This window comes from Drosophila rhopaloa, unplaced genomic scaffold, assembly GCF_018152115.1.
Source record: "Drosophila rhopaloa isolate 14029-0021.01 unplaced genomic scaffold, ASM1815211v1 contig_178, whole genome shotgun sequence".
NCBI classification, from domain to species: domain Eukaryota; kingdom Metazoa; phylum Arthropoda; class Insecta; order Diptera; family Drosophilidae; genus Drosophila; species Drosophila rhopaloa.
Window position 1 is genome coordinate 3,768,132 of NW_025335059.1, and position 26,228 is coordinate 3,794,359.

Genomic DNA, 26,228 nt, shown 5'->3' on the forward strand with positions numbered 1-26,228 from the left:
AACCTGCTCATAATTTTTAATAAATTTCAATTAAATTAAATTTTTTCAATTAATTTCACAATGCGGAAATATTGAGACCCTTGGGCGTCACCGTACCGGCTAGAAAATGTCATTAAACATATTCAATTAAAGACCATCAGCGAAATGTTGTTTCATCAACAGGGAAATTCATTTAATTTCGCAGACAATTGCATTGTAATTGATTTACTCGCATTTGAATATACATTTTGCTTGTCTGTGTGGAATTCTCTTAAAATACAAATAATTTGTCATTTTGCAGTGCCATATATTCGATATGTTTTCCCTTTTGTTGTTGTGTTGTCACTTGTTTTCATCCACCCACCACCCACTTCCTCCCATCGAATGACATTGAAGCTGGAAATCAATTATGCCATTGAATTCATTTCATTTCTCTGCACAACACGATTTTTATCATCAGTTTATGGCCGTTGATTAATTTATACCATTATCCTCGATTATATGAGGAATTTTCCGCTTGGCTGGGATTGCTACCGGAGCAAGAAAAATCAAATATTTGAGACCATCACTGAAATAACTTGGCCAAAATGTCGCACTTGACTTGACCCAGAAAAACATTCTCATTTGCATATTTACATGGCCTATCTGGATGGAATTTATTGTTGCTGTTCCTGTCGAAAACAGCAGCGGCAAATAAAAAGAAAGCGAAAGAAAAAAAAAGAATATAAGAAAATATTTTCCCTTTACGTAAACGACAACGATGCAAGAAATTCCAAACTGACGGAAAAGCAAGCGCAGATATTTCAACAACTTCTGACTGTCAAGGAAAGGGGGCGGCAAGGCGGAGGGGGGCGTGGCCGTCTCCGCTCGTGTTTATCTCTGCCGGGTGCCATCCTCATCGCATTCGCATAGTTAGTTGTTTCGCTAGCTGCTCAATGACATGTGCTGTCTGAGTGCCAAAAAATAGGGGAAAAAAAATAAATAAATAGCAAAGACTGGACGCCTCGCAATGTTATTGTATCTTGCAGATGCGAAATTGAAGGCATCGGGCAAACGGCGAGCGGCGAGTTCAGCGCACTTTGAAAACTGTTCGTTGCCCTGATTTTGATTTTGGATTTGGCTTCACCCAAGCAGATGCCCAAGATATATAATACCAAAAAAGAATCGGAGCTCCTCTCGTTGTGCACGTAGAAAAATATGGTCATGTCTAAATCCAATTTAATATTGGGAAAATATTATACCAATAAGAATTTTATACATTTCAAATACTTTTGTATTTTCTCGTCAAGACTTTAAATATCCCATCAACATTAAAAAAATAAAATAAGAGATTGCCATGTTGCCAAATGCTAAATTTGTGGCCTTTTGTATTTATTTATTTTTTTAATGTTTAGAGTCCATTTGTTAAGTTTTGGTTAACTTCCTAAAATATTAAACCGGTTTATCTAAATCGATTTACATTTGTTGAGCTAATAGAATTTGTTCATTAAGTTGAAACCGAAAGTTTTTTAATTTGACTCATACATTTTATATTAGTACATTTGTATATTAAATGTATCATATTAGGTGAGAGACTTAATTATACTTGTTTTAGTACAACAGTTAAAAATATAAATTGACTTTTGCTATTACACACTACATTTCTTGCGAAGTACTATACCAAAAATATATATTTATTTTTATTTTTTCTTTCTCTGTGAGAGGGGACTGGCAATATAATTGCGTGTAAAGATTAACTTATTTATGCGTGTGAGGAGGTGGAGCTGCACGCGTGCCTCGCGCATTTGTTATGCATCTGTGTAATCGTATCTTAAAGATACAATTGCAGCCAAGCATTGTTATTGTCGGAGCTGGGCGGTGGTGGCTCGTGCCCAACTCCGCACATGGCCCACGGCTGCCTGGGTTTCTGTTGTGGTTACACTTTAATTTACTAGCCATCAAGTGCACATTTATAATTGGAACGATGCCAGCCAAAGGGGAGACCCTAGAGTGGCTTCTATCTGTCTGTATTCGTATCTCGTTGCCCCGTTTCTCACCCACCACTCTTTCTGCCTTCGACTACACTTACTGGGTCTTTCCCTTATTCTTGGCTTGCCGGTCATAACTGTCAGAGACAAAACGCTGCAGCTTAAGAGCAGGCAGGTCCTCATAGTTGCAGTACTGCTGCTGCTCCACAATGCTGATAGATTAGTTCTCTAATAGCATCGCAATCCACATTCAGACAGCACAATAGCAGATGCGGGGGAGGGGCGATGAGTTGGCGGGGAGGTGGCTTTGCAAGTGACCACTTTAAGCCACTTGGCGAACCTTCATTCAGAGTCAGCCAGATGTGAGCCAACCGACTTGGCTTGGCTGGTATGAAAGTTCTCCACAAAAATTCCAATAAAACTGGACTTTATAACTCATTATATTTCGATAATCGGCAATAAAAACATTATAATCGGGTGTATTTATTCAGTTAAAATTTACAAAAAGGGGTTTTCATTCTTTGTTGATATGTTTAACAAGTCTCTTTGTATATTTAAAAAATATTGCAATATAAAAATTTCATTCACATCAAAAGAATAATTACTATAACATCAGAATTGATAAATAGGTAGTACTTAACCATTAAGTTTGTTCAATTAAAAGAAAATTAAAAGTAAAAAAATATATTTTTAAAGTGTTTAATATATAAGTGACATTTCCTAGAACCAATATAGACTGCAAGTCAAAAATTGAAGCAGAAAATCATCTGCAAAATAACTTCCTGTGACAGGAGAAGACATTTCTGTCGGCTTTGACAGCTTTTGGCACATCATTAAAAGCAAGCCATGTAAAATGTGTACATATTTTGATACATTATTGCTAAAAACAACATTTTTAAGCAAATAAAATCTTTATGACACTGCGCGGTAAATATGTGTCTCAACAATGAACACTTCCTCATGCCCCAAAATGGTTCACAGCAACTGGGTTTAAAAATCGTGCAGCCTTGCTTGGGCATAATTAAAAACTGGGTCGAGTGCAGATTTTTGGTTGCCCTCTTCCTTTTTGCGAGTCAGACCAACCAAGGGAGAAGCGCAGCCACAGCTACCAGCAACGTTTTTGCCAGATTTTCCCAAACGTCAGGTCCCAGAGCGATTGCCTTCGCTTCAGCCACCCACTCACTCGCATCGTGGATAATTAATTGATTGCCCATTTGATTGAACGTTTGATGGATGAGTGCTGTCCGAGTGTTTGGCTCAGTTTGCTAACGGATTCCCCATCCTGTCTCCGTCTCTTGCAGTAATTTGCATCGGCTGTTAGTGGAGCAGCCCCGACATCAGACCCAGCCCCAGTTCCAGCCTCGAAAACAGTAGCAGTCGCAGTCACCGTCGCAGTCTCCGCCAGATCCGCATCGACATCCCCGTCCACCTTCACACCCACCTCCACATCCACAGACACAGACATGGTGATAATCAAACCCGATGGAGCGGCGCCCAATGGAGCGGCAGGAGGAGCGGGCGCCACATCAGCGGCACAGGCAGCTGCTCCTGGTGGACTGGATGACGCCGGGAACAGTCTGGCGCATCCTTCGGGGATACCGCAGGATCAAATAGATAATATCTTGAGTGGCATCGCCAACACCGGCAACATCAAAATGAACAATCATCGCAAGAAGTTGCGACAAAGGTGAGTGGCTCTTGAACAATTTAACTTAATATTACTGAAATCAAAGACAGCTAGAACTCATTCAGTCTCAATGGTTTTTAATTCATAAAGTACTAATTACTAGTTAAATTTAAATTATGAAATTAAGCTCAAAGCGAATTTATCGACTGTAAACGACGCAAAACAATTTGATTAACAGAAAAAATATGGATGATTAGCTTTTAGTAACTTAATTATTGGTCTTACTTAGCTCGGCATGAGTAACCAGTTATCGTAAATGTTTTAAAATCAAAAACAGGTGTTATTCACGTTTTTCTGATGAATAACACACTGTTTTTGATTTAAAAACATTTACTAGTTCGCATAATTCATGCATCATGCCAACGTTTTTATCTCGACTTGTTTAGTTATTTCTTATTTAATCAAGAATTTGCAACACAAAGCTTAAAAAGTAAAAGATAAAAGAGTTAAACTGAAAAATTATAGGATAAAAACCAATGTTATTTCTATTATTTTTTTGTAATCCTTGCAGATTTGATATTATTAAGAAACTAGGACAAGGCACCTACGGCAAGGTGCAGTTAGGTATTAATAAGGAAACCGGCCAGGAGGTGGCCATCAAAATCATCAAGAAGTGCAAAATCGAGGCCGAGGCGGATTTAGTGCGCATCCGGCGCGAGGTGCAGATCATGAGCTCAGTGCATCATCCCAACATCATCCACATCTACGAAGGTAACTATTATGATATTTATTTATGGTAATAGCGGATAAATTAAAATCTGTAAATATTTTCAGTATTCGAGAACCGTGATAAAATGGTACTGGTCATGGAGTTCGCCGCTGGCGGCGAGCTCTACGACTACCTGTCCGAGCGGAAGGTTCTCACCGAGGAGGAGGCGCGCCGCATCTTCCGCCAGGTGGCCACCGCCGTCTACTACTGTCACAAGCACAAGATCTGCCATCGCGATCTCAAACTGGAGAACATCCTGCTGGACGAGAAGGGCAATGCCAAGGTAACCACGACTCCCCACTTCTTAGAAAATAAGAAAGAAGCTAAGGGCATTAAAAAATTGGTTCTTTATTGATTTGTTTGTTATTTAATATATATTTTTTTTTAACAGAAAAAAACATTGTCTTAACTGCACACAACGTATATTTGAAAAACAAAGCATTTTTATAACCAAAATTATAAATTTACTCTTTAAGGACAGTTTACAAGACTTTCTCTTCTCAGAAGTCGTAAGACAACATATTGAATAAGTAGTTTAGTAGTTTGACCCTAAAAATACATTTTATTTTGTTTTTACTTAAATGTCTTAAACAGTTTGAAAGTTAACTTTAAAAAGCTTTAAACCAATTTTTTTGGGAAGTCAAAAAGTATATCATATCTTATTTAAAATTATTTTCTTTCTGATATTTAAAATGCAATTATTTCCCTTTTTCAGATTGCCGATTTTGGCCTGTCGAATGTGTTCGACGACCAGCGCTTATTGGGCACCTTCTGTGGCTCCCCACTCTATGCCTCGCCAGAAATCGTGGAGGGAACCCCGTACCAGGGACCCGAGGTGGACTGCTGGTCTCTGGGCGTTCTGCTCTACACGCTGGTCTATGGCTCCATGCCCTTCGATGGGTCCAACTTCAAGCGGCTGGTGAAGCAGATCAGCCAGGGTGACTACTACGAGCCGAGGAAACCTTCGCGGGCCTCCACTCTGATCCGGGACATGCTGACCGTGTGTCCGAGGAAGCGGGCCAGCATCGAGCAGATCTGTTCGCACTGGTGGGTGAACGAGAACGACAATGTGTCCTGCCTGGACCTGGCCGAGGATCTGGCAAATCAGACCCCAGTGCGACTGGATGTCCTGCTCTCACTCACGCCAGCAACCATTACGGCGGATCAGCTGGTGGTTCCTTCGGCGGAGGGGGCAGCTGCTGCCAAGGCGGCGGCGAATGAACGTGTTCCCCGCTCGCATTCGGTGGGCTCGATTCGGGACATGGGACCACCGAACACGGAGGCGGAGCGCCGCATCCTGGACATGGTGGCCGGTGAGTCGATGTCCATCTTCCCGCTTGTCGCTTTTAGATTCGCTTGAGTGGTCCCCAGTGTGTGAGATAGAAGTCCCCGTGCAGCAACCCGCGCAGAGATTCTTGTGTAATAGAATGGGGCGATTTGTGCGGATACAGCACTATAGATTAATGTGTAATCTATGAACAAGTCTAAGCAATTATATTATAGAAGGAATTGCTGATAAAAACCTCAATTTTAATTAGAGAATTTAATAATCCTTGTTTGATCTACGCCCTAAACCAACAGATTGTTCCTTGCCTTAAAGGAACACTTTATTTATGAAAATTGTAAAATTTGAATTTAAATAAGGGCTTACATTATCTTAGACATTGGTTTATCTTTCTAGCTTAATATTGCTCAGCTGAATTCATAGATTACCATCTTCTGCAGACAATAGTCCAGCAAATCGCCCCACCCTATTGTGTATATATATGGAGACTAACTGGCTTCCCAACACACACCGACACCGACCGACCACCGATCTACCCACTAACTGACCCTCTCCTGGAACCGAATCCCAACCACATAACCACACGCCCCATCACTTGCGAATGTACTAAACCTCTTGAAACTAAAGTCATTTAACCAAACTCATTAAACCACGCCACCCTTTCTCTCTCTCTCTCTGTTTCTGTTTTGTGATTATTTTCTAGCTGGAGGAGAAGCAGCCCTGATGCCCTCACCCACCAGGACCATCACTCCCGCCCAGAGTCCGGTGCAGACCAAGAGGAAACTGCAGCCCACTGTTTCCACGGAGAATGCAGCCGGGACCACGGCCAAAAAGAAGGAGAAGCCGGCCAATAGCTCGTTTGTGATCAGCAAGGAGGGGGCGCCACTGACTGAGACACCACCGACCATCATCGAACCCCAAGCCACGCTCATGGAGGCGGAGACGATTGCCAATATACCAGAGGAAGGCCCAGCTCCCAGTTACTCCCAGAAAGACATGCAATTGGTGGGTGATCTCTGCGAGCAGCTGATGGGAGATGGATCCAATAGTACAGCTGTCACCGCGGTAGCACCTCCACCTGCACCCACACCTGTTGCTCGCCAGGCCACCAGGGGCAAACTGGACGCTGTGGTGGAGACGCCCGAGGAGAAGGATGCCACCAAGGTGATCAAGAAGTTTGTGAACAAGCACAAGACCGCCGATCTGGTGAATGCCATCAATGAAAGTGCATCCAAGGCTGCGGCACCTGTGGGCGCAGTGGTTCCTCCTCCCTTCGTTCGCAAGTGCAGCCTGCAGGACGAGTCCACACTAAATAAGTTTAACGCCGAGCGTCGGAAATCGCGCATCCTAGAAACTGCCGAGAAGTTTCAACCCCCGCCGCAAGTGGCTGCGGCAGCTCCGGAAAAACCCAAGAAGCTTAGCATACCTGGCGTCAGTGTGGGGAGTTTCAAGAAGGAGTTCGAAAAGAAGGCCACCAATCCGCCGGCAGCAGAAGGACCCACGCCCGGTGAACTGAGGGCTCAGGAGCAGGTGGCAGCAGCAGCGGCTGCCGCCCAGGAAGCCGAAGCCCTGGGCACACCACCTCCGTCACCGGTGGTGGCCCAATCCCTGGAGGCCAGCGATTCCAAGAACTCGGTGGCCTCCATTTCATTGGACGAGGCCCGGCGCTCCATGGAGAACTCCATTGCCTTGCTGCTGCAGGCCCAAAACGAGTCAAGCAAGGAGGTGGACCAGTTGTGCGCCCAAACGGAGACCATCGGAGTCAGTGAGCCGGCGACTCTGCAGGAGCGCGAGCGTAAGTTGAAGAACGCGCGCGCCATCATCGGAAATGCCATCCAGCCAGGTGAGTGATCTTAGCATGATAATTCCCAGTACCACGACAATAGTGATTATAATATCCGTACCTAAGTTAAGCTAAACCACGCAGCGCTTTCAAGTTGACTACTAGCATTAATTAGCATTAGTATCGGGGATCTGGTTTTGGGCCAAGTACAAGTCAATTTTCAAGTACGTAATTATCATTAACAACATTGGTATACAATAAAGACTAGAATCCTCATGAAATGTGATGCAGATCAAGTTTAAATTATTAAAATAGAATTTGACCAATTATACTTTACTTGAAATTAAATCCATTAATGCGTATTAGAAAAACATTTCTTAAATCCATTTAAAACTTACTTATTGATTGGTCTGCAGTTCTCTTTTTACTCAAAAACTTTTGACTTGAACTCGACCCAAGCGGGTGCCATCGTCTTGTTTTCTATCTTTACTTTGGCATATATATTTAAATCCTTTCCATTTTCAATGTGTATGTGAACGTTTTGCAAGCCGAGTGCTGCATGGATTATATTTGGCTTTTGGAATATAATCTCCTGCTCACACTCACCGAACTCCATCAGAAAAACCAACAAATCGTAGCGAATCCTCCTTTCCAATTTGCAATTTCGCTTGGCCAATCCACAAAGCCAACACAAAAAAAAAAAACCAAATAAGAAAAGGATCTCCTCAAGCAAATAAAACACTCATCATCGACATCATCATCAAACTCACCTGTCTTTTGTCTCTCGCTCTTTCTTGTGCTGACTTCCTCATCATTTCGGTGGATCGATTCGTATGGATTTAAATAATAATAAAAATCGAAGAGGAAATGTGTAGTATAAAGATTTTACTTAAGTATTACTATTCTTAAATCTACAGACTTTAAAGTTACGATTCAAGATCTCAACTTGTATAAGAAACTTAAATAATGCATTGTTTTTTCGACCTTGTAAATGACAATTACGAAATCGATTTTTACTTTTATCGAGATTTAAAACTCTAAATATTTAATCTCAAAAAATTAAAAGTTTTTTTTATATACATATGTAAATATAATTGATTTTCGATTTGAATATTCTTAAGAACAATGTAAAAGGATTATTGTTCAGAATTCTCTATAAATAGCATAGCCAGCATTCTGCGATTTTAATCCAACCGAATGACCCACCCTGTCCCCCATACATGCTCATCATATTCATTGACTCATCATCTTAATTTTAGTGATACGCAGGCCAACACCGTTTTATGGCATCGGCAGCGGCAACGGCTTTGGCAGTGGCATGGTGGGTGGTGCTAGTGGGATGGGTGGTGCGTCTGTTAACAATGCACCCAAGCGAGCGCAGAGTGGCAGCAACTTTATGGTCTATTCGGGAGCAATGTCGCCGGGATCTGTGGCAACATCGCCACCGATTGCAGGACCTCAGACGGCACCTCCAGTGCTAATATCACCCAATGCCTTGGCTGCGGCCAAGCAAACGATACAGCAGAGGATTTTCGGAGGGGGATTGGCCAGTCAAAATAACCAGGCTATAAATCGAAGACCAGCCACCTGGCAGCCGCAGGCTTCCTACAGCACGGCCAGCATTTTCCAGCCGCCTCAGAGTGCGAGTAGTCCCTTCAAGATGCTGCAGCAGCAATATCAGCAGCGTTGTCAGGAGGATCAGAAGCCGAGTGCCCTGTTCACGCCGCCCCCATCGCCGCAATATGCCGCCAGCCACGCCCCCGCCGCCCAAGCCAACAACAGCAGCAACCACTCCGGGAACAGCAGCAACAGCGGCAGTAGCAGCAGCAACAACAGATACAACAGCAGCAACATAGGCAACTGCAACACGATGCCTAATGTCAAATACAATGTCAATTCGCGCACGAGACCATTCAATCATACTCAAGCTCAAGACACACTCAATACCAATGCCAGTGCCAGTGCCACATGTGCCTTGCCTGCGGCTATGTGGCTGAAATGTAAGTCTTGGCAGCGGCTCCGAAAAAAACAAAACCCAACCGAATCCGTATCCATATCCGTATCCGAAACCAAAAACAAAAAAACAAATGTGCTTTGTGCTATGTGTGCCTGCAAAAAACGAGAAAAAAAGTACCAATGCAATCCACTCAATCCGTTTCCGTTTCCTGTTGCGTTCCTCGATTATTTTTTTTTTTCCGCTCCCTTTGCTACATGGACACTGGCTGGCTTCTGGGAAATTCCAAGGTTAATCAGTGTCATAATATCCTGGCTTGGTAGTCCTGGCTTACCTCTACCCATATCACACCCCAAATAAACCAAAATCTTTGGCCTTCATCCTTCTTTCTTTGGACGTTGTTTGTTGCTCTCGATGTGTGGTTGTTGTTCTCGTTCTCGTTGTTGTTGTTCTTGTTGCTGCTGCTGCTGTTGCAGTTGTTGTTGTTGTTCGTGCTCGTTGTTGTTCTGACATTCAAGTAGTAGACTCGGCTTAACCCCCTAAAAAACACTTAGGCGCGCCTTAACCCACAATCTGCACTCCTTTCGGCCTCAATGAAAAGTTAATATTTGTGTTCTCTTACTGTTACTGATGCTTTAATTGCTTACTTGTTCCTCTTGCACCATGTACTTTGTATATTTAATGGGATTAACTTCAAGTAATTATTGTACTCTTTAATCTACAGCCTCGCCGGGTGTCGAAGGACCTCCAACTCCCCCAGGAGCGGTCAAGACATCGACGGCATCGATTACCCTGAAATCGGCGACCCTGCCGCGTCGCAAGATTAACGCCAAGGCGGAGGTTCAGCTGGACATCAAGCCGCGAATCCCGGAACAAGGAGCACCACCCCAGCCGGCTATGCGCTTCAGCACGGAGATGCAGCATCCGGTGGCCGATCTGCGCAGTGCCCCGCCCCGCGAGGGCCCCATCCCCTACAGTCCCATCAAGACGACGCTGCAGGCGAGGGCCACCAGTCTGGAGCCCAAGGAGCACGTCATCACCATCCAGCGTCCGCCCACGCAGCACGCCTACGGACGCACCAGCTCCAACACAACCACGCGGTGAGTACCGGATAGGAACCAAAGGGCTTTTAATTCGAATTTTATTGACTCGATTTTCCTCTGTGCCCGGAAAGAAAATTCGATGTAATTGGTTGAATGTAACTCAAATTGGCCGGTTCGGGTTCACAAGACCCGTGTGACTGCACTTTCAATTTGAGGCTGTTTTAAATTAAAACCATATTAAATGAGATATTTTGCATTATTCATGACCTTTGTTTTACAAACTTTTAATTTTAAACTCTAAACAACACAATTAGAGATTGAATTAATTGGATATGCAGTTTGCCTATAGAAGTGAAGTCAACATGTTAGTTATCAATATTGTAAAAAGTTAATTAAATTCCATAAAGTTTTGATTTCCTGTATAAGCCCATGATTGACTCTGCATGTTTCATGACCTCTTGCAGTTCCGGCTCGCTGTCCCGGCAATCGACAGTGGAATCCGAGTCGGATGCCACCACCACGGCCACGAACATGTCACAGGCCACCATCACGAGCACCTCGCAGCCCATCAAGAAGAGTCCGCGGGAGTTTATCATCCCGATTGCCGTCGAGGGAGGAGGCTTCATCACACCCAGGGAACGCAGCGTGGAGCCATCGGAGTCGAGCCACACCACCAGCAGTCGGTCCACGTTCACCCGCCTGCGTCCATCGCGTCGCATTGGGTAAAGTTTAAAGTTGATGTTTTACATCCTGCCAGTGCAGTTTTCTGAACTGAATTCGATTTCGTATGCAGCTCACTGTTAAGCGAGGCAGGCTTCGATGAGGGCTCGCCATTCCAGAAGATGCGCACCACATCAATAAACCGGGATGGCGTCAGCGGAGGCGCCGAGGACGAGGCCCGCTTCACCCCACACCGACTCAGGTTTGCCCACATCCGTGCTTCCGCTTATCCCTATCCTTGGCCAAGACCCTTGGCTCTTTCCTGCACCCAGAGAAATGTCATAACATTTTAAAGATCACATCTTGAATGAAGACCTCGAGTTTAGCAAGCTAATAAAAGTAGAAAGCTAAACGAAAACTGAGTTTGTAGTTTTTGTTAACATTCTACTTTGCCAATTAATATTTAGTAAGCATAGACAATCAAATTTAATTTATTTTAAAAATGAAGCAAAACTTTATTTAAATTAAGAACAGAAAGTTAAGTAAGAGACATAATCTACCGCAGTAAAATGAAACATATTTTTAATGAATCCCACTTTTCTTTGAGTGCATTGAGTAAGCATAGACAATCAAATTTAATTTATTTTAAAAACGAAACAAAACTTTATGAAAATTAAGAACAGAAACTTAAGTAAGAGACTGAATACGTATCTACAGCAGTAAAATGAAACATATTTTTAATGAATCCCACTTTTCTTTGAGTGCTCGACATGAATACGTAACTAGATTGCTAAATTGAATCTGGTTCGCACAGTTTCCTCCACCCAGCCTCCTTAAATGCCGTTTGATTCGGTTATTTTCATCATCATGCAAATCCCTTCTTCTTTTTTATTCAACACACCCGCAGGAGCTCAAGACCTGTCAAGAAAATTAGTCAAGAGAACGATTCACAAAGCTCCAACGAGGAGGACGATGACGATGATGATGGCTTTGAGATACTCACGGCGGAGAGTCTGTTCTCGACACTGCTGCAGCGGGTAAGACGTCATCCGTGGGACTCAATGTGGTCCATCTCTCACCGGCAGCCAACCGTGCTCCTTTGCTGATTTTCAGGTGCGGAAACTAACGAATCGCCTGAACGTCAACAGTGACCTGTCGGTCGGATTCCCCAGCCATTCTAGTCGCCTGCTCACGGACATTTCGCGGCAGGCCCAAAGTCAGAGTCCATTCTGGAGCCAGGGTAGTCCCTTTGCCAGGTGAGTGTACCCTCGAAAGCGGGGGGAATGAAGTTGGAGTGGATCGGAGTCGACGTTGGAGTGGCAACTAATGTTGATTGCCATCCAGCCGGCTGCCAGTCAGTTAGTCAGCTTATGCAAACGTGTCGCGGCACTGGCTCTAGTTAATAATTTCATTAAATTCCCTTGGAGTTGTCTCCCTGGAAAGTGATTTGATTACGAGCCAGCTTCTGTGAGGCTGAAGCAGCTCTCAGCTTTAACTCCTAGCCTTAACATTGGATGACTGCTTTAACCACCCACCAACATTAACTGCAAATTTGTTGTCCATTTCTTACATGCTGCCCTCCACATGCCTTCCATCTAACAAATCAAAATAAAAATACACCAACCATGCTTAAACTAATCATTCGCAAAGTGTGCTTAGATCTCAAGTTAGTTATACTTATAGCGAAACGGTCGAGAAGAAGAAAGTGTAAGTACCAAGGCTCAAAACAACTTTTCAACCGTTAAGACCTTTCCACCCCCCGTTGAAGTTACAATGTATTTTACAGCCAAATTTAAAAAAAAATGAACACTAGAAATCGATTTTGTTTAATTTTATAACTCACATTAAGGTTCATTATCAGTTTTTTAGAACAAAATTAAGATATATTTGTTTTTTGCCTTCAAAGTACTTCTGGAGTTTTTTAATGTAGTAATGAGTTGCTCTTATAGGAACTTAAAATCATTATAAATAAAATAAACCTTTTTTTTGGATATAAGTCAAAAATTTAAGGAAGTACTTTATTTTTTAATCGCGGTAAAGGACTTATAACCAAAATGATTTGGTAATTTTGGTAACGACTTTTACAGGGTACGTTAAATTAAATTTGTAATGATGAATTTGGAAAGTAAACAGTACATTCCCATATTAAATTTGGCTTAAACCGCACTGTACGCCGCTTTCAAGCCAACCAAACCGAACTTCCGGCTTGCACAATTAAATCGCCATCCATCCATCCATCCATTTATCCGTTTATCCCGCCTAATACCTGGCTGTCTCTCACCTGCTCCTGCTTCCAGGTGCGGGGAGCGCTGGCTGAGGGCCTTGGACATTATGGAGCGGCTACGCCGGTGGTTGGGCCACGCCCCCTGGCCGCCCACCAACTGCTGCCTGTAAGTTGGCAACGTGTAGCATGTGTAATGTGCAAAGTCCAAAGTCCAAGTCCCTCGGCTGAACGTTCGATTCGCAAGGAAATCGCCAATGCACCGTTCTCACCAGAGTCCACCCGTTTATCTGTCTAATATCCTTCACAGCCACCTGAACAGCAGCAATAGCAGCGGACTGGGAGCTCCTTGGCGGCACAGCATGTCCCGGGAATTGGGCAACGACATGGAATCGATGTTCTCGCGCACGGGGGCCACGCTGCCAAGAGGTGAATATCACAGAATAAAGAGTAAATACCTAGATCAGTAGTGAGACACGCCCATCAGAGCCGGAAATGTGCATCTGATTCTGATGCCGCGCTGATGATGATGAAGCCACACAGACAAAACAAATGTAGAACTAAAGAAAAGCGCTGCAACGTATGCTACGTAAATAAGAATAATTTCAATTTCAATATGCCTATATCGTATACTTAAACCTGTTTTATTTCAAGTAGTTTTTGATGTCTGCTAAAAAAAAAAAAAACACCGATCAAGTGAACTACCTTGTCTACTTAGTCTAAACCTTATATTGTCCCACAAAACCAGATAAAACAATAGCCAAACAAACACAACAATTAATCATAAGTGTCTACTGTAATTATCAAGTGAAAATACCAATTAATACTTAAACAATGACAAACCATTATTTCCGTTGAAGACTATATTTATTTGATTTCCTGTTTTGTGTACGCGCACAGTTCTTAATAGCATAATTCAATCTCTATCAATATTCACTCTATATCTATCTATCTCTATCCAATGAACTATCTGTAACTATCTATATCTAAATGCTGTCTGTCCTAGAGCACCACTCTTTTGTTATTAACCCAAAATGCCGCTGACGCTTACAAACCAGAATCTATTTATTTATTGCTCAACAGAATAAAAAAAAACTACCCCACTTCCTACTTTAATTTATGCACTATTAATTTATTATTTACCCCATATGATTTGCCTTTCAAATTTTTGTTCTGCACTCATGCAATGATGATGAAAATAAAGTTACTAAGCTAAGCAAAGCAATGAAGAAAAAGCCAAGAATTTGTTAAGTCAATAAAAGTGTAATCAAATCGTATTCAAAGTTCTGTATACCAGCGCAGTTATATAGACACGCTCAAAGAATATAATATTCATGTATGGCAAACCCGAATCAGGCTTAACCCTTGACCTAAATGTTATTCGAAATGAGATGATGAAAATGTTGATGGCGACCCGAGGAGATTGTACTTAATGTTAACAGTGAAATAAACTAAAGCGAATGAAACCAACACCTAATCAATTTACTACATTTTGCAGTGAGAGCAACAACATAGATGACAATAAAAAAAAACAATCTAAACGAAAGAAGACAAAACCTTTTGTTATTTTATTTATGGTGACCACTGAGATTTTGTTTTCGCAACCAAAAGAATATTTCGATATATACATTTTCTTTGGTAAATTAATTGTTGTACAGTTTTTATGCAAATGGCCCCGCTACCTTAAATTTGTTTTAGTTTTACCAACTCGTTTGAATACATATATATATTAAAGTATATATCCCTCACCAGCAACAAACAAACAAACTACAAGTTTTCTAATGCGCTAACCCAAAAACCAAAGACAAAGTTTCAAGTTGAGTTTCCCAGTTCTTCTTTTTTGATGTTTTTTATTAGTTACGAACAAAATTAAACCCTGAAAATGCAAAAAAGCGAATAATAAGTAAACGAAATTAAACCAAAATTTGTGTTGTACAAGAAAATTTATTTGTTTAACACCACTAAGCTCACACGCACACCCACACATGCAAATACAATTACATGCGCACCAACCAACCAACACACCCAAAGCTTCTCAATGTAGTTTACTCTGTCCACGCTGTTAAAAACCGCCAACAAACCAGCTAAAAACCAAACAACCAACAACTAACTTGGCACTAAAAAAATGTGTGTTTCCAAAACAATTAAAAAAAAAACTTACAATAATATTTATAAAACCAAAAACAAATTTCTGAGTTCTGGGCTTTTTTTGGATAAATCTTTAACGGAGTCAATTATAATATTAAACCCAACGGCAATCTCTTTTTGATGTGAAACAGAGTTAATGGAGCACGACCACCAAGAAAAAGTTGAAGAAAAAAATGTCCAAAACTTTGAATACGATAATGTACAGAACTGAAACTCTCTCAGCTACTAATCGATCTTGTTTACGTTCATCATCATTCCATACCGTAGAACCCTAACCACGAAAATCATGATCAAAAACCATATCTCAAAACCGTAGTCGTAGAGCGTAGAGCGTTTATCGAGTGATATGCAATTCACCAACCGATTTGATGTATTTACGAATAATTATTTTATTATTGGCCGTTTACACACGTTTCGTACTTACTTTCGTTTACAGTTGGTTTAACTACTTTAACTACTACCACGCCCACAAAGCATGTTATAACCATTAACCAGAGTCCGTTCAATACCGCCACCAAACAACCGCATCCGGGCCATTTTGCCACGGCCACGACCACGGCCAAAACGGTGGCCGTAGCCGTAGCCGGCGTTCCGAAGCAGCTAACAATAACCACCACGACCACCACCAACAGTAGCAGCAGTAACAACGCCAACGGCAGGAGCCGACCACCAGTCATCCCGGCCATAATAACCGCACCCCAGCTGGCCAAAACCACCAGCAGCAGCACCACCACCACCACCACCGCAACCAGCAGCCCAAGGAAGCCATAAAGCGACAGTGGGTGGTTGTGTGGGTGGTGCGGTGCTGCTTTTAGACTGCCCAGAAACAAGTTCCATTTTTTATGTTGCCAAAATTCGATTTGCATATTTGTTTATTGTTTAACTGAATCGTTTAAATTTTTGTTTTCGACATTTCCAACGAAGCAATTCGTTTAGTGCAAATTAATTGAAAAACTTTTTAATTACATCCCAGCCCAGCAGCTGGAATTCACTTTTTATATTTATAATTATATATTTTTAAATTGAATCGAAGACCATTTAATTTTAATTTGAGGCAACAGCAACACATTCCCCAGTACAATAAATATTGTATTATTGTGATTTTGATTTTAAAATTAATTTTAAACGTCAGCGTGTTACTCACACTCAAGTCATTTTAACTCAAATCCATTCGCCTCAATCAAGCGATTATTCCTCGAGCGCAAAAGCTTCAAGCATACCATCTAAGCGATACTTTTACTTAATACCTAATACTAAAAACGAAAAAACTGAATACCCAAAACTGATAACCGAGAACTAAACATTTAATCTGAGAAACCATTAAATATGAAACTATTTTTATACGTGCACACAAAGTGAAATAAACCATGAAATCCAAATTGTTCAGCATTTGTTACTGCCCGTATTCGTTTTCTGCACGTCAGCTAATCCCAGTTGTTTTTTGATTTTGTTAACCTTTGTTGGATACTCGTAATCCTCCATCCTGCAAGTTTGTTAAGTGTTCGAGTTGAAGCTTCCCCGCTTTGATTGCGTCTCTGGAAAGTAATTCTTTTGGTTGCCAAAACGAAAACGAGAAAAGTTTTCAGATCTCTGGGGCTGAAGAAGTGGGGCAGTCAATCAATCAATCATTGTAATTGCCATGTAAGTAACCTTGAATATTTGAAATATACCAGTTCATTTGGCAAGTAAGTGGAATACTTTTTCAATCATCTAGACATTTGTTTGCCATCTTCAAGATGCGGTCATATATTTATAGAATCTTTGGCATTTCAAACTATTCCCAGGTCATCATCAAGGCAAAAATAAGCCCAATTCAGCTCCTGCGAATGCGGAAAAGGGTTCCACAACGGGATCTGCAACGACTGATGTAAACAGAGAGGAGCCCTTGGACCTGGCCGATCTGGATCTTTCGAGGCTGCGACTCAGCAAGAAGGATTTGGAGACCTTGTCGAGCATAACGCCTGGATTACCCAAGTGTTTCCAGGAGCAGCTGCTGGCCAAGTTGCCTCCCACTCAGGCGCGCAAGTTATCCCGCACGCTGAGCGTTCAGACCAGTGCACCCAGTAGCTCCTCCACTCCCAAGGTTTACAAACGCAGCCAGAGCGGCGGCAGGGGCTACCAGCCGGAGCAACAGCCCCAGGAGGAGTTGCTGGAGTTCAAGCCCAAGCCAATGACAGATGCCCCCAAGACGACATCGGCAAGCACAGCCATTTACCGGCGAAGTCTAAGCCGGAGTCAGGCGCCGACTCAAACTTCTGGTCCGGATGCTGAGAGCCGGACAGCCCAGACAAGCAAGAGTCGCAGCAGTAGTGTCTGCCGAGATGACTATGGCAAATCCTCCCTCTGCAGCAGCACGTATACCAGCGACATCAGCGAGAAGTACAAGTACTACTCCCCCTATCTGAGCAAGTCCAGCAATGTGAGTCCATCGATAGCCTCGAAGGAGGCGGCGGAGAAGCGTTACAGTGGTGGCCTGGGCCGTCCACCGAGTGGTTGTCTTTCGCCTCCACCGCAATTGCCACAAGTTGCCGCCACAGAAGGCACCAGCTCCCTGCGGATTGGACGCTCGTCGCAGCGCCGAATCTCACGGTTTCTGCGCCCCGACTTTTTCGATGATCCCAGAGATCGTGAGACCCAAAGCATGCTGAGGGAAATACGTGAGAAATCCATCGATCGGCAGGATCAGGATCAGGAGCTGACGCAGGACTTGAGACGTCGCAAGCACAGTTTACCCAATGTGGAGCAAGCGGAGCCACCTCAAGATGCAGCACCTATCAGATCCTCTATGCGGCATTCACGCAAGAAGAGCATGGAGTTGTTTACGGATGCCGAATCGAATGGACAAGTTCAGGAGCCCATCAAGACATCAGCCAGACAAAGAAGTGTTTCCAGAGCTCGGGAATTGGAAGCAGAACTAGACAAACATGAACTGGCGGACAAGATACTCCAGGAACTGCAGCTCCTGTCTGCTGTAAGAACCCAGCACGAACAGGACCAGCAATCTGAGAAAATAGAAGAGACCTCCACCATTAAAAAGGTGAAAAAATTGAAACCTAAGGACAGCTCAGCAAATGAGCCAGAGACAACGAAAATTTCTGCTACGACTACCGCAACTACAACCACTTTGGTGAGAAAAGTCAAGAAGGTGACCAAGAAAACGGATGAAGCCCCCAAGACAACTGCTTCAGAAAATGCTGACCTGGCTAGCTCTGCTCCAAAGGAAACCAAATTAAAGAGACCCAAATCCTACCCAATGAAAGATGTCGGGTTGAGTCTGAAATCCTCAACAGATCTCCCAGAACCGACTGCATCACTCCTGCCCAGCAAACTACCCAGTAAGCTGCCCTCAGGACTAGCAAATGAATCCTCAGGAGAAGCAGCTCCTCGAGAGAGTCGCCTGATGAGACCCAAAAGCTATCCGGCCACCAAGTTGGCCACACCCAAAGAGCTTCGCAAAGTTACGCGTAGTGGAGTGGCCATACCCACAATAACAGAAGCTATTCCGGCACCTTCGGCAATAGCTACACCCACCAGTTCCAAATCCACTTCGGAGGAGAAATCTCTTTCGGCCACGCCAACAGGAACTATGTCCGCTGTGACGGATGCCAAAGATACCGGCTCCTCCTCCAGCGATTCGCGACCCACGACCATCAAGAAGATCATCAAGGTGACGAAGAAATCCAAGCTAATGCCACCCACACCAGTGACGCCCACCACTCCAACCACAACTGCAACCAACACGGCAAACACCACACCCGTAGATAGCTCCAAAGAGTCCAGTCCGGTGATCAAGGCCAAGGAGAAGTCACCGGAGAAGAAACCCAGCAAGGGCTTGCTTTACGCTTTGGGGCAGAAGTTTGAGAAACTGAGGGATTCAGCCATGAGCAAGGAGAAGAAAACTGGCTCAACTGGAGCAGCCGCTTCTCTGGCCTGCACCCAAAAACAGGGATCGCCCGAAGAACGCAGCTCTCCAGAGAAATACAAGAAGAAGGTACTGGAAATAGAGAAATCTCTGGAAGTTGGAGCCACAGAGGACAAACGGGTGGACAAGCGATCCCGCTTTGACACCATGCTGCGCTCCTTGAGGGAGAGATCCGTACCCAGGTCACAACCCAATGGGCGTGTTAGTCCAAAGCGAGCGGCCAGTGTGGAGGAACTGCATGCAGGATCCCAAGAAGGCCAGGGAAAATCAGGTGGAGCAGTGAACAAAATGTTCGGCGGTTTTTTGCGTCGCTTTGACAGGGAAAGCAGTGAGCAACGGCGGGTGAGGAGCACCCGATCCACCAGCAACATTGAGAGACAGGTGCGTGAGGAGAAGGATCGCCAACTGGATGCCTCTCTGCCAACATCACCTATCTACCAGAATGTGGTGAAGGCCACGAAACAGCAGGCTGCTCCAACGCCAGCCACCGAAGAGAACTGCAACTGCGAAACAGCCTGTCCAGATTGCCGGCAAAACAAAGGACAGGACCTGGCCACCACCACCAATACCCCAGCAAGTACATCCTCAGCAAGCAGCAAGGAGAAACGGAAGGGTCTCATGCTGGATCTGGCCAGCGCCAATGGTTCTAGCAGAGGAGCACCCAGCTCGGTGACCACCGCCACCACAACCACTTCCAGTGGGAGCAGATATCGGGGATCCAAAACCAATCCGGCCTTGATAAATGGAAATGGAATGGGTCTCTACTCGAATCTGCCTCCCTATCCCGGAGCCATAAAGAGTGCCAGCTCCAACAACAGCTCCAGCCAGCAGTCCATGGAGAATGCCACCAACAATAACTCGACCATCACGAATAACAATTGCAGCTCGCAAACCTCTGGCTACAGAACCTCATCGGCTCACGAGATCAACCGGAATAATCCGCTACTGACACCCTCCTTCGAGAACATTGCCAACTACTCCTCGGATTCGCGCAGCTACCAGGATGACTGCGCCTCCACATCGACGTTCCTCTCGCCCACCGAAGAGCCGGAGCTGTACTTTGACAATTGGTCCATCTGCTCCGAGGACAACTACATGCTGCATGCTACGCCCTCGCCCACGGTGTCCCGTTTGTCCAGAGCTTCGTTGTCTTCGCCCACCCGCTGCTCCGAGAGCTCTGATCCCAACGAGAGCGTGATCGACAGGATCAAGCGACGCAGCTTCTACAGCCGCTTCAATGAGCAAAAGAAGCCACGACGCACCAGCAGCATAGTGGGTCCTTCGGCGGTCAGGGATTACTATCGGGAGCAGCAGGCGGCGGTTAAGGCGCGCTCCAGTCACAAGCTGCATGCGCCGGACTTGGACCCACCGCCAAGAGCTCATTCGCCGGACATAGCCCAGCAGTTCTTCAGGCCCCTGAAACTGAGTCCCGTGGGAACGGAACTCAAGCCTCCGGTCTACCGCTCTCCCCTGGATTACTCCGCATCTTCGGCGGGAGCCACCAGCAAGCCGAGAAAGAGCTTGAATGATATAAGGAATACCTCGCCCTCGTTCCTCAGCAAACGATACGAGACCTCCGATTACAGTTCGGTGCCCATGCGGTACAAGAGCTCCTCCAGCTCGAGTCCGAGTAATGGTGCCATTGCCAGTGGTTACTACAACACGTACAATCCGAAGCGCCGGTCATCGTATACGCTTAATGGTAGTCTGCCCACAGCGACCAGCGGGAGCAGTGCAGCGGGGAGCAGCCACCTGGATGGCTATGCCACCCTTGGTAGGAGATCTATTCGGCCCTATGACCATCGAACGATGTCACTGCTTGAGCCACCCACCTCGAGCAGTAGCCGGATCGGTGAGGGTTCTTCCTATCAGAGGAGGGAGACCAGGACCCCTGTCAGAGATTACACCTCCAGCATATCTCGGTGAGTGTGGATGCCTCGCGACAGGAATAAAATTAATTGGCTTATACTTTACAGATCCGGATCGCGTTATCGCACTTCATCGGCCACGCGCAGTCCGACAAACATTTGATGTACCACACCGCAGAATGGCTTCTGCATCTTCTGCTACTACTCCAAACGGAAGAAGGCGAGTTCCGGAAACGGACACGGCGTAGGGCACGGACATGGCCAGGCCATGGGCACGCCGCCCAACACCACCGCCTCCTCGTCATCCTCGCGTGCCAGCAGTGGCGGCGCCAAGAAGCTACAGCCTGCCCCCATCCCAAACCAGCAGTCTGGCCACCATCAAAACGAGCAGCACAAGTTCTAGACTGGCCCCGTGGCTACATTCGATCCGATCACAGATCCCAGATCCCCAATATCCAATACCCAATACCCAATACCTAATCCCACTTAGGCTTAGACATTTTTGATAATTTTTTTATGGAACTTAGCCAAAGTTATACTCTAGTGCAGACTTTTGGACGCTGCCCATAGTCGTAGGTTTGTTGTAGTTCGGATATAGCGGAGTTTCAGCCATAGATCGTGACTCAATAATGCACATATGCATATACGATTTTCAAATGATTGTGCCTTGGTTCCTTCGGCGATTTTAGATTTAGCCAATAGACATAAAACGTTGTTTTTAAACTGTAAGTGTGTAAGCGGAAACGGAAACAGGAAGAAAGGGAGACAGGCGGAACGGAAGTAAAGGAGAGACGTGTTTCACAATATATGTATATGTATTTTCTATGCTATTTTTGTGGGGATACCTCGCACCGAAAATGCGTTAAAATTTCTACGAAATAATTTTAACAACAATTTTTTGCATTATACAGAACTGATGGATTGTTTTCGAGATTTGAGTAGAATTTAATAGGGACAACTTTCGTTTGCTAGGACTATTGATGTTATTGCAAAATAATAGAAAATATGCAAATTGTGAGCGAAACGGGAAAGTGTTAGGTAAACGTAGCAACAAACAATAAGCGAATTTAAAAAGAAAATTAACAAAACACGGAACAAAAAAAAATAGATCTAGAGTTTTGGGTAGAATCCGAATTCGATGTTCAAATTATAATTGGAGCGTGAGCACGAAAAGCGATTTCTATTAATAAACAAAATCCGAATCACCAATTGAATTGTTCTTATTTGCATGTGATCCCACGGCTGTAATTTTAGTAATCCGATTAATGACCCCCCGCGATCAACTCTGCTTCTTGAGCTTGTAGGTGGGCATGAAGGGAATGTAGTACGTCCACTTCCAGCGCCGAATGGCATCCATGCCAAATGGAAAATCATAGTCGGTGGCGGTGCCATCGTTGATATTATCATCGCCCAGGGGCATCTCATTTGCCCAATCGATCAGGCCTCGCTCCGCCGGAGTTCCTGGTATCACATTGTCCAGCAGGCATCCCAGAAATCCTCCAACCAGAATTGTTGTGCCCAAAAGCACCGATAATGTGGAGTCCACGGTCGTGTTTCCAGTGTCAATCGCTCCAGGATTCTTTTGCATCCAGCGACACAGCACCATCGGGAAAAATATTGATAGTCCCAGGATATAAAGATTTCTCGCGGATCGCAGGTCCACGTACTGCAGCGTGGATAGGCCAAAGGCTATAATCATGCCGAACATCACGCAGAAGATCCCGCCCACCACCGAGTCGGGAATAAGGATGAAGATGGCTCCAAACTTACCAATCACGCCCTGGAGGACCATGATTAATGCGGCCCACTGGATAACCCGACGCGATCCAATCTGGAATAGATAAATAGTGCTGTCAGCTGACTTATAAGTTTTCCCTTCCGTTATCTCACCTTGGTCACCCCGATGGCGCCAACGTTCTCCCCGAAAGTATTGGTTCCGTTGCCAGCTCCCCAGAGTCCGGCGAGTACAGTGCCCAATCCCTCGGTGCCGATACCACGATTGATAGCATGGAGCGGCGGCGAGTGAGCGCCGGACATCTGCGACACCGTGGGATAATAACTCAGTGACTCCACCGTGCAGGCTAGTACGCCGGCCAGCATGCCCAAAACGCCGGACAGCGTCACCGAGGGCCATCCAAATTGTCCCGGGTACGGCACATAGAACCACTTCGCACTGGTCAGCACATTCAGACGCACATCCGTGCGCGAAGGATGTGACGGAGGAAAGACATCAGTGGCCGTCAGAATGCCGCACAGGCCCCACATAATCATGATGGTCAGCAGGACGGGAAAGAGCCGGAACAACTGGAACTGGCGCACCTCCAATCCGTGACCCTTGCGGTAGGCCAAAATTGGCACCGATACATTCGACATTATTTGCGAGAAGAGCGTAAGCATGCCAGTGGTTCTGTTTTGGGATTTGAACGAATAAATCAGATATTTTTAATTAAGTGTGGTCCATATATAGTGGTAAATTTAAAACGTATAAATTATGTTTCAAGACATATCCATAAATCAAACTATTGGTGAAATGAGAAAAAATGTAACTACAATCATTTATTATTTTTCAAGTGTTATAGTTTTTTGTTACGGAAGCTTTAGTCATTGGCAATTATAAAATCATAAACTGGGAACACAACGTTTGAATTCTACTTAATAATAATATTTAATAACTTAGTGACCTATGACTAGAGCTGCATTTGATCAGTAATACTCACCCCACGGCAATTCCCCAGTGCTTGGAAGCCGTATCAGCCGCGTGCTCGAAAAGCGTAAGTCCCACCAACGATACAGTGGGCACAATGGTCAACGGTGTTACATACTTGAGGATCTTTCCCACCAGACCTGTGTAGCCCAGGACGACTTGCACCATGGCGGACACGGCAATGGCCCCGGACAACTCCCGCATACGCACTTGCCACAGTTCCTGCCGATCCGCTTCGTTCATGGCATCCATCTCCGCCTGCTCCGGACACTTCCACTGCGGCAGAGCCAAGATGGCTAAGGTGGGAACCAAAAAGGAGATGGTTCCACCCTGGACAATGGGCAGTCGGACGCCCCACGTCGCCTGGAAGTAGGTAACGATGCCCGTGACAAAGATCATGGTGGAGATGATGATGCCCCGATTGGCGTCCTCATCGGACATGCACAGCGCCGGCGTCAGGATGAAGGGTATGGAAACGATGGCTCCAATCATGGTCAGGTAGTGCTGGAATGCGAGGAAGATGCTCAGGTACCATGGGGGATTGTCGTTGATGGCGTAAAGTAATTGCGGCTTTGGCTTCTCATTATTCGAAGGCGTGTTTGCGGCTTGAGTGTGGGACTTGGACGCATCAGGCTGGTGAATAATAAAAATGCAAAATAAAAATGTTTTTTATTAAACACTGATCGAAAAAATTTTATAAATTGTATTTGGCTTCTTTGTTTCTATCTACAATAGATTTATTAAATAAATAAATCGCAATTTGTAAACGAATCTGCTTTCCAAAATAGTTTCATTTTAGTTGTAAGCCATTAATAATCCTTGGATTTGTGAAGATCTAATAGGCAAATCTATACTTTAGAGAAAAATCAACATAAATATTTTTGATCAGTGTAATTATATTTTATTAATGCAAATCCCTATTTGTTTATGTTAATGAGTGGTTTTCAGTATCGGCATAAAGATATTCCCATTTTTTATTGTATAATTGCAGAGTGCGGAAAATTCATTGTTTTATTTATGAGAATTGCAATTAAAGTTTTGAATTTATTTACATAACTATATGGCTTAAAGCGTCCCATGGCGGTAGGAATTTAATCTTAGGCAAAGTTTGAGTGACGGCTCTGGTCGCCAATCGTGATTAATTGAGCGTGATTATCAGTGCGGCGATCGTTCGACGCCGGCTCTCAGCTTGTTTAGATCAGTAATTTTAATCAGACCATAAATTAATATCTGATGAGCGGTGCTAGTTAATAAATCAGTGTGTTGTCGATTTCAACATTGTTGACTGAAAGGCTTGCGCCGCATAAATATAACAAATTACATTTTGATGATTTTAGACCGATACTTACTCACTCCCCTAAATCGTTTAAAAAATATTCGTGAATGAATGAACTGTTAATTGCTGGGTGTTATCTCCCCGGTTTTATCCCTTCAAAACGCCATGCAATGTCAGTGGCAAATAGGCAGCAATTAAGCGAAAAATGCACTTGAGTGAAGAAATGCTTACAAAACAAAGCAGATAAAAATCAAAATAGGAACAGCATCAATCGGTAGCAATTATGCAGCGTCCAATGCATTTCTCTTACATAAACCCACGCGTTTACCAGAAATTGTTATGTCAGTTAAGCATAGACTTACGCCGTCCTCGACGGTGACATTATTCAGCTCCATGATCATATGTGCTCAGACTTTATATCCGCCATAAACTAATTGGGCATAACGCACGGACAACACTCCCGAAGAACTCCGCTGAACGTCCGATCGCGACAAAGTCCCGAGACTCAATAGCAAGATCTGTCAGCCACTTGTCGAAATTCGCTCGATCGAGGAAAAAGTTTAATCGTAGAGCTCTTCGAGAGCAAGGCCTTAAATTCAAGAGCATTTGAGAGGAAAATATTGATTGCTGTTCACTCTCTAGTATGGATCTCAAAATAAAAAGGGAATAGTAAAAGTTAAATAACGAAATATTCATAGGTACAGTATCTGTTTAATTATATTTTTTCTTGAATATTTAAATGTGTAACGTAAGCATATATGAACTAGTTTGATTTCTAAAAAAATTTATTTTTAATCAATGTTGAGCTGAATACTAAAGAAAAAAATAGAAACAACTTATTTTGGCAGCCGAAAGCATCAGCAAGAAGTTAAAATTTATGAAATTATATGAACTCTATAAAAGTGACAAGCCAAGCATTATAAAGATATTGTTCCATATACATACTTACCAAATGTGATAAAAGTTTATATTATCTTTCGTTTTCGTTAGGCCATGAGCATGTTTACTATCAATTTTTAGAC

At 44.0% G+C, this 26,228-nt stretch overlaps 2 protein-coding genes across 13 annotated transcripts in view; one reads left to right on the forward strand and one right to left on the reverse strand.

Moving 5' to 3' along the window:
• LOC108037455 (serine/threonine-protein kinase par-1) overlaps positions 1–22,435 on the forward strand; it is a 48,123-nt gene extending 25,688 nt beyond the window's left edge. For 4 of the 12 annotated variants that reach the window (XM_017114013.2, XM_017114014.2, XM_017114011.2 and 1 more), the window contains exons 2-16: positions 3,248–3,633; positions 4,145–4,344; positions 4,408–4,625; positions 5,058–5,655; positions 6,331–7,470; positions 8,670–9,410; positions 10,089–10,464; positions 10,872–11,129; positions 11,201–11,329; positions 11,975–12,104; positions 12,181–12,323; positions 12,718–12,774; positions 13,599–13,717; positions 17,221–21,280; positions 21,335–22,435. In XM_017114013.2, the coding sequence (XP_016969502.2) occupies positions 3,410–3,633; positions 4,145–4,344; positions 4,408–4,625; positions 5,058–5,655; positions 6,331–7,470; positions 8,670–9,410; positions 10,089–10,464; positions 10,872–11,129; positions 11,201–11,329; positions 11,975–12,104; positions 12,181–12,323; positions 12,718–12,774; positions 13,599–13,717; positions 17,221–21,280; positions 21,335–21,389 (8,448 nt within the window). In that variant the 5' untranslated portion in view covers positions 3,248–3,409 and the 3' untranslated portion in view covers positions 21,390–22,435. Of the gene's footprint in view, positions 1–2,792; positions 2,874–3,247; positions 3,634–4,144; positions 4,345–4,407; positions 4,626–5,057; positions 5,656–6,330; positions 7,471–8,669; positions 9,411–10,088; positions 10,465–10,871; positions 11,130–11,200; positions 11,330–11,974; positions 12,105–12,180; positions 12,324–12,717; positions 12,775–13,598; positions 13,718–15,872; positions 16,816–17,220; positions 21,281–21,334 lie in introns of those variants that run through there. The other 8 variants (XM_017114017.2, XM_017114018.2, XM_017114019.2 and 5 more) reach the window with 8 other exon arrangements.
• Positions 22,023–25,700, reverse strand: LOC108037456 (solute carrier family 23 member 1). The gene is made up of 4 exons (XM_017114025.2): positions 25,569–25,700; positions 23,944–24,563; positions 23,117–23,633; positions 22,023–23,057 (listed from the first exon to the last, which is right to left on the reverse strand). Exons 1-4 carry the CDS (start codon positions 25,605–25,607, stop codon positions 22,506–22,508), a joined length of 1,728 nt encoding a protein of 575 aa, XP_016969514.2. The 5' UTR covers positions 25,608–25,700; the 3' UTR covers positions 22,023–22,505.
• Positions 25,701–26,228: the final 528 nt, after the last annotated feature.

What these genes read in the sequence shown, in the direction of transcription:
- LOC108037456 (XM_017114025.2), bottom strand. Translation starts at nt 25,607, where the DNA reads ATGATCATGGAGCTGAATAATGTCACCGTCGAGGACGGC. An exon ending in ATGTCACCGTCGAGGACGGC is followed by an intron (nt 24,564 to 25,568) that starts GTAAGTCTATGC and finishes ATTATTCACCAG; the next exon opens with CCTGATGCGTCCAAGTCCCA. An exon ending in CACTGGGGAATTGCCGTGGG is followed by an intron (nt 23,634 to 23,943) that starts GTGAGTATTACT and finishes ATCCCAAAACAG; the next exon opens with AACCACTGGCATGCTTACGC.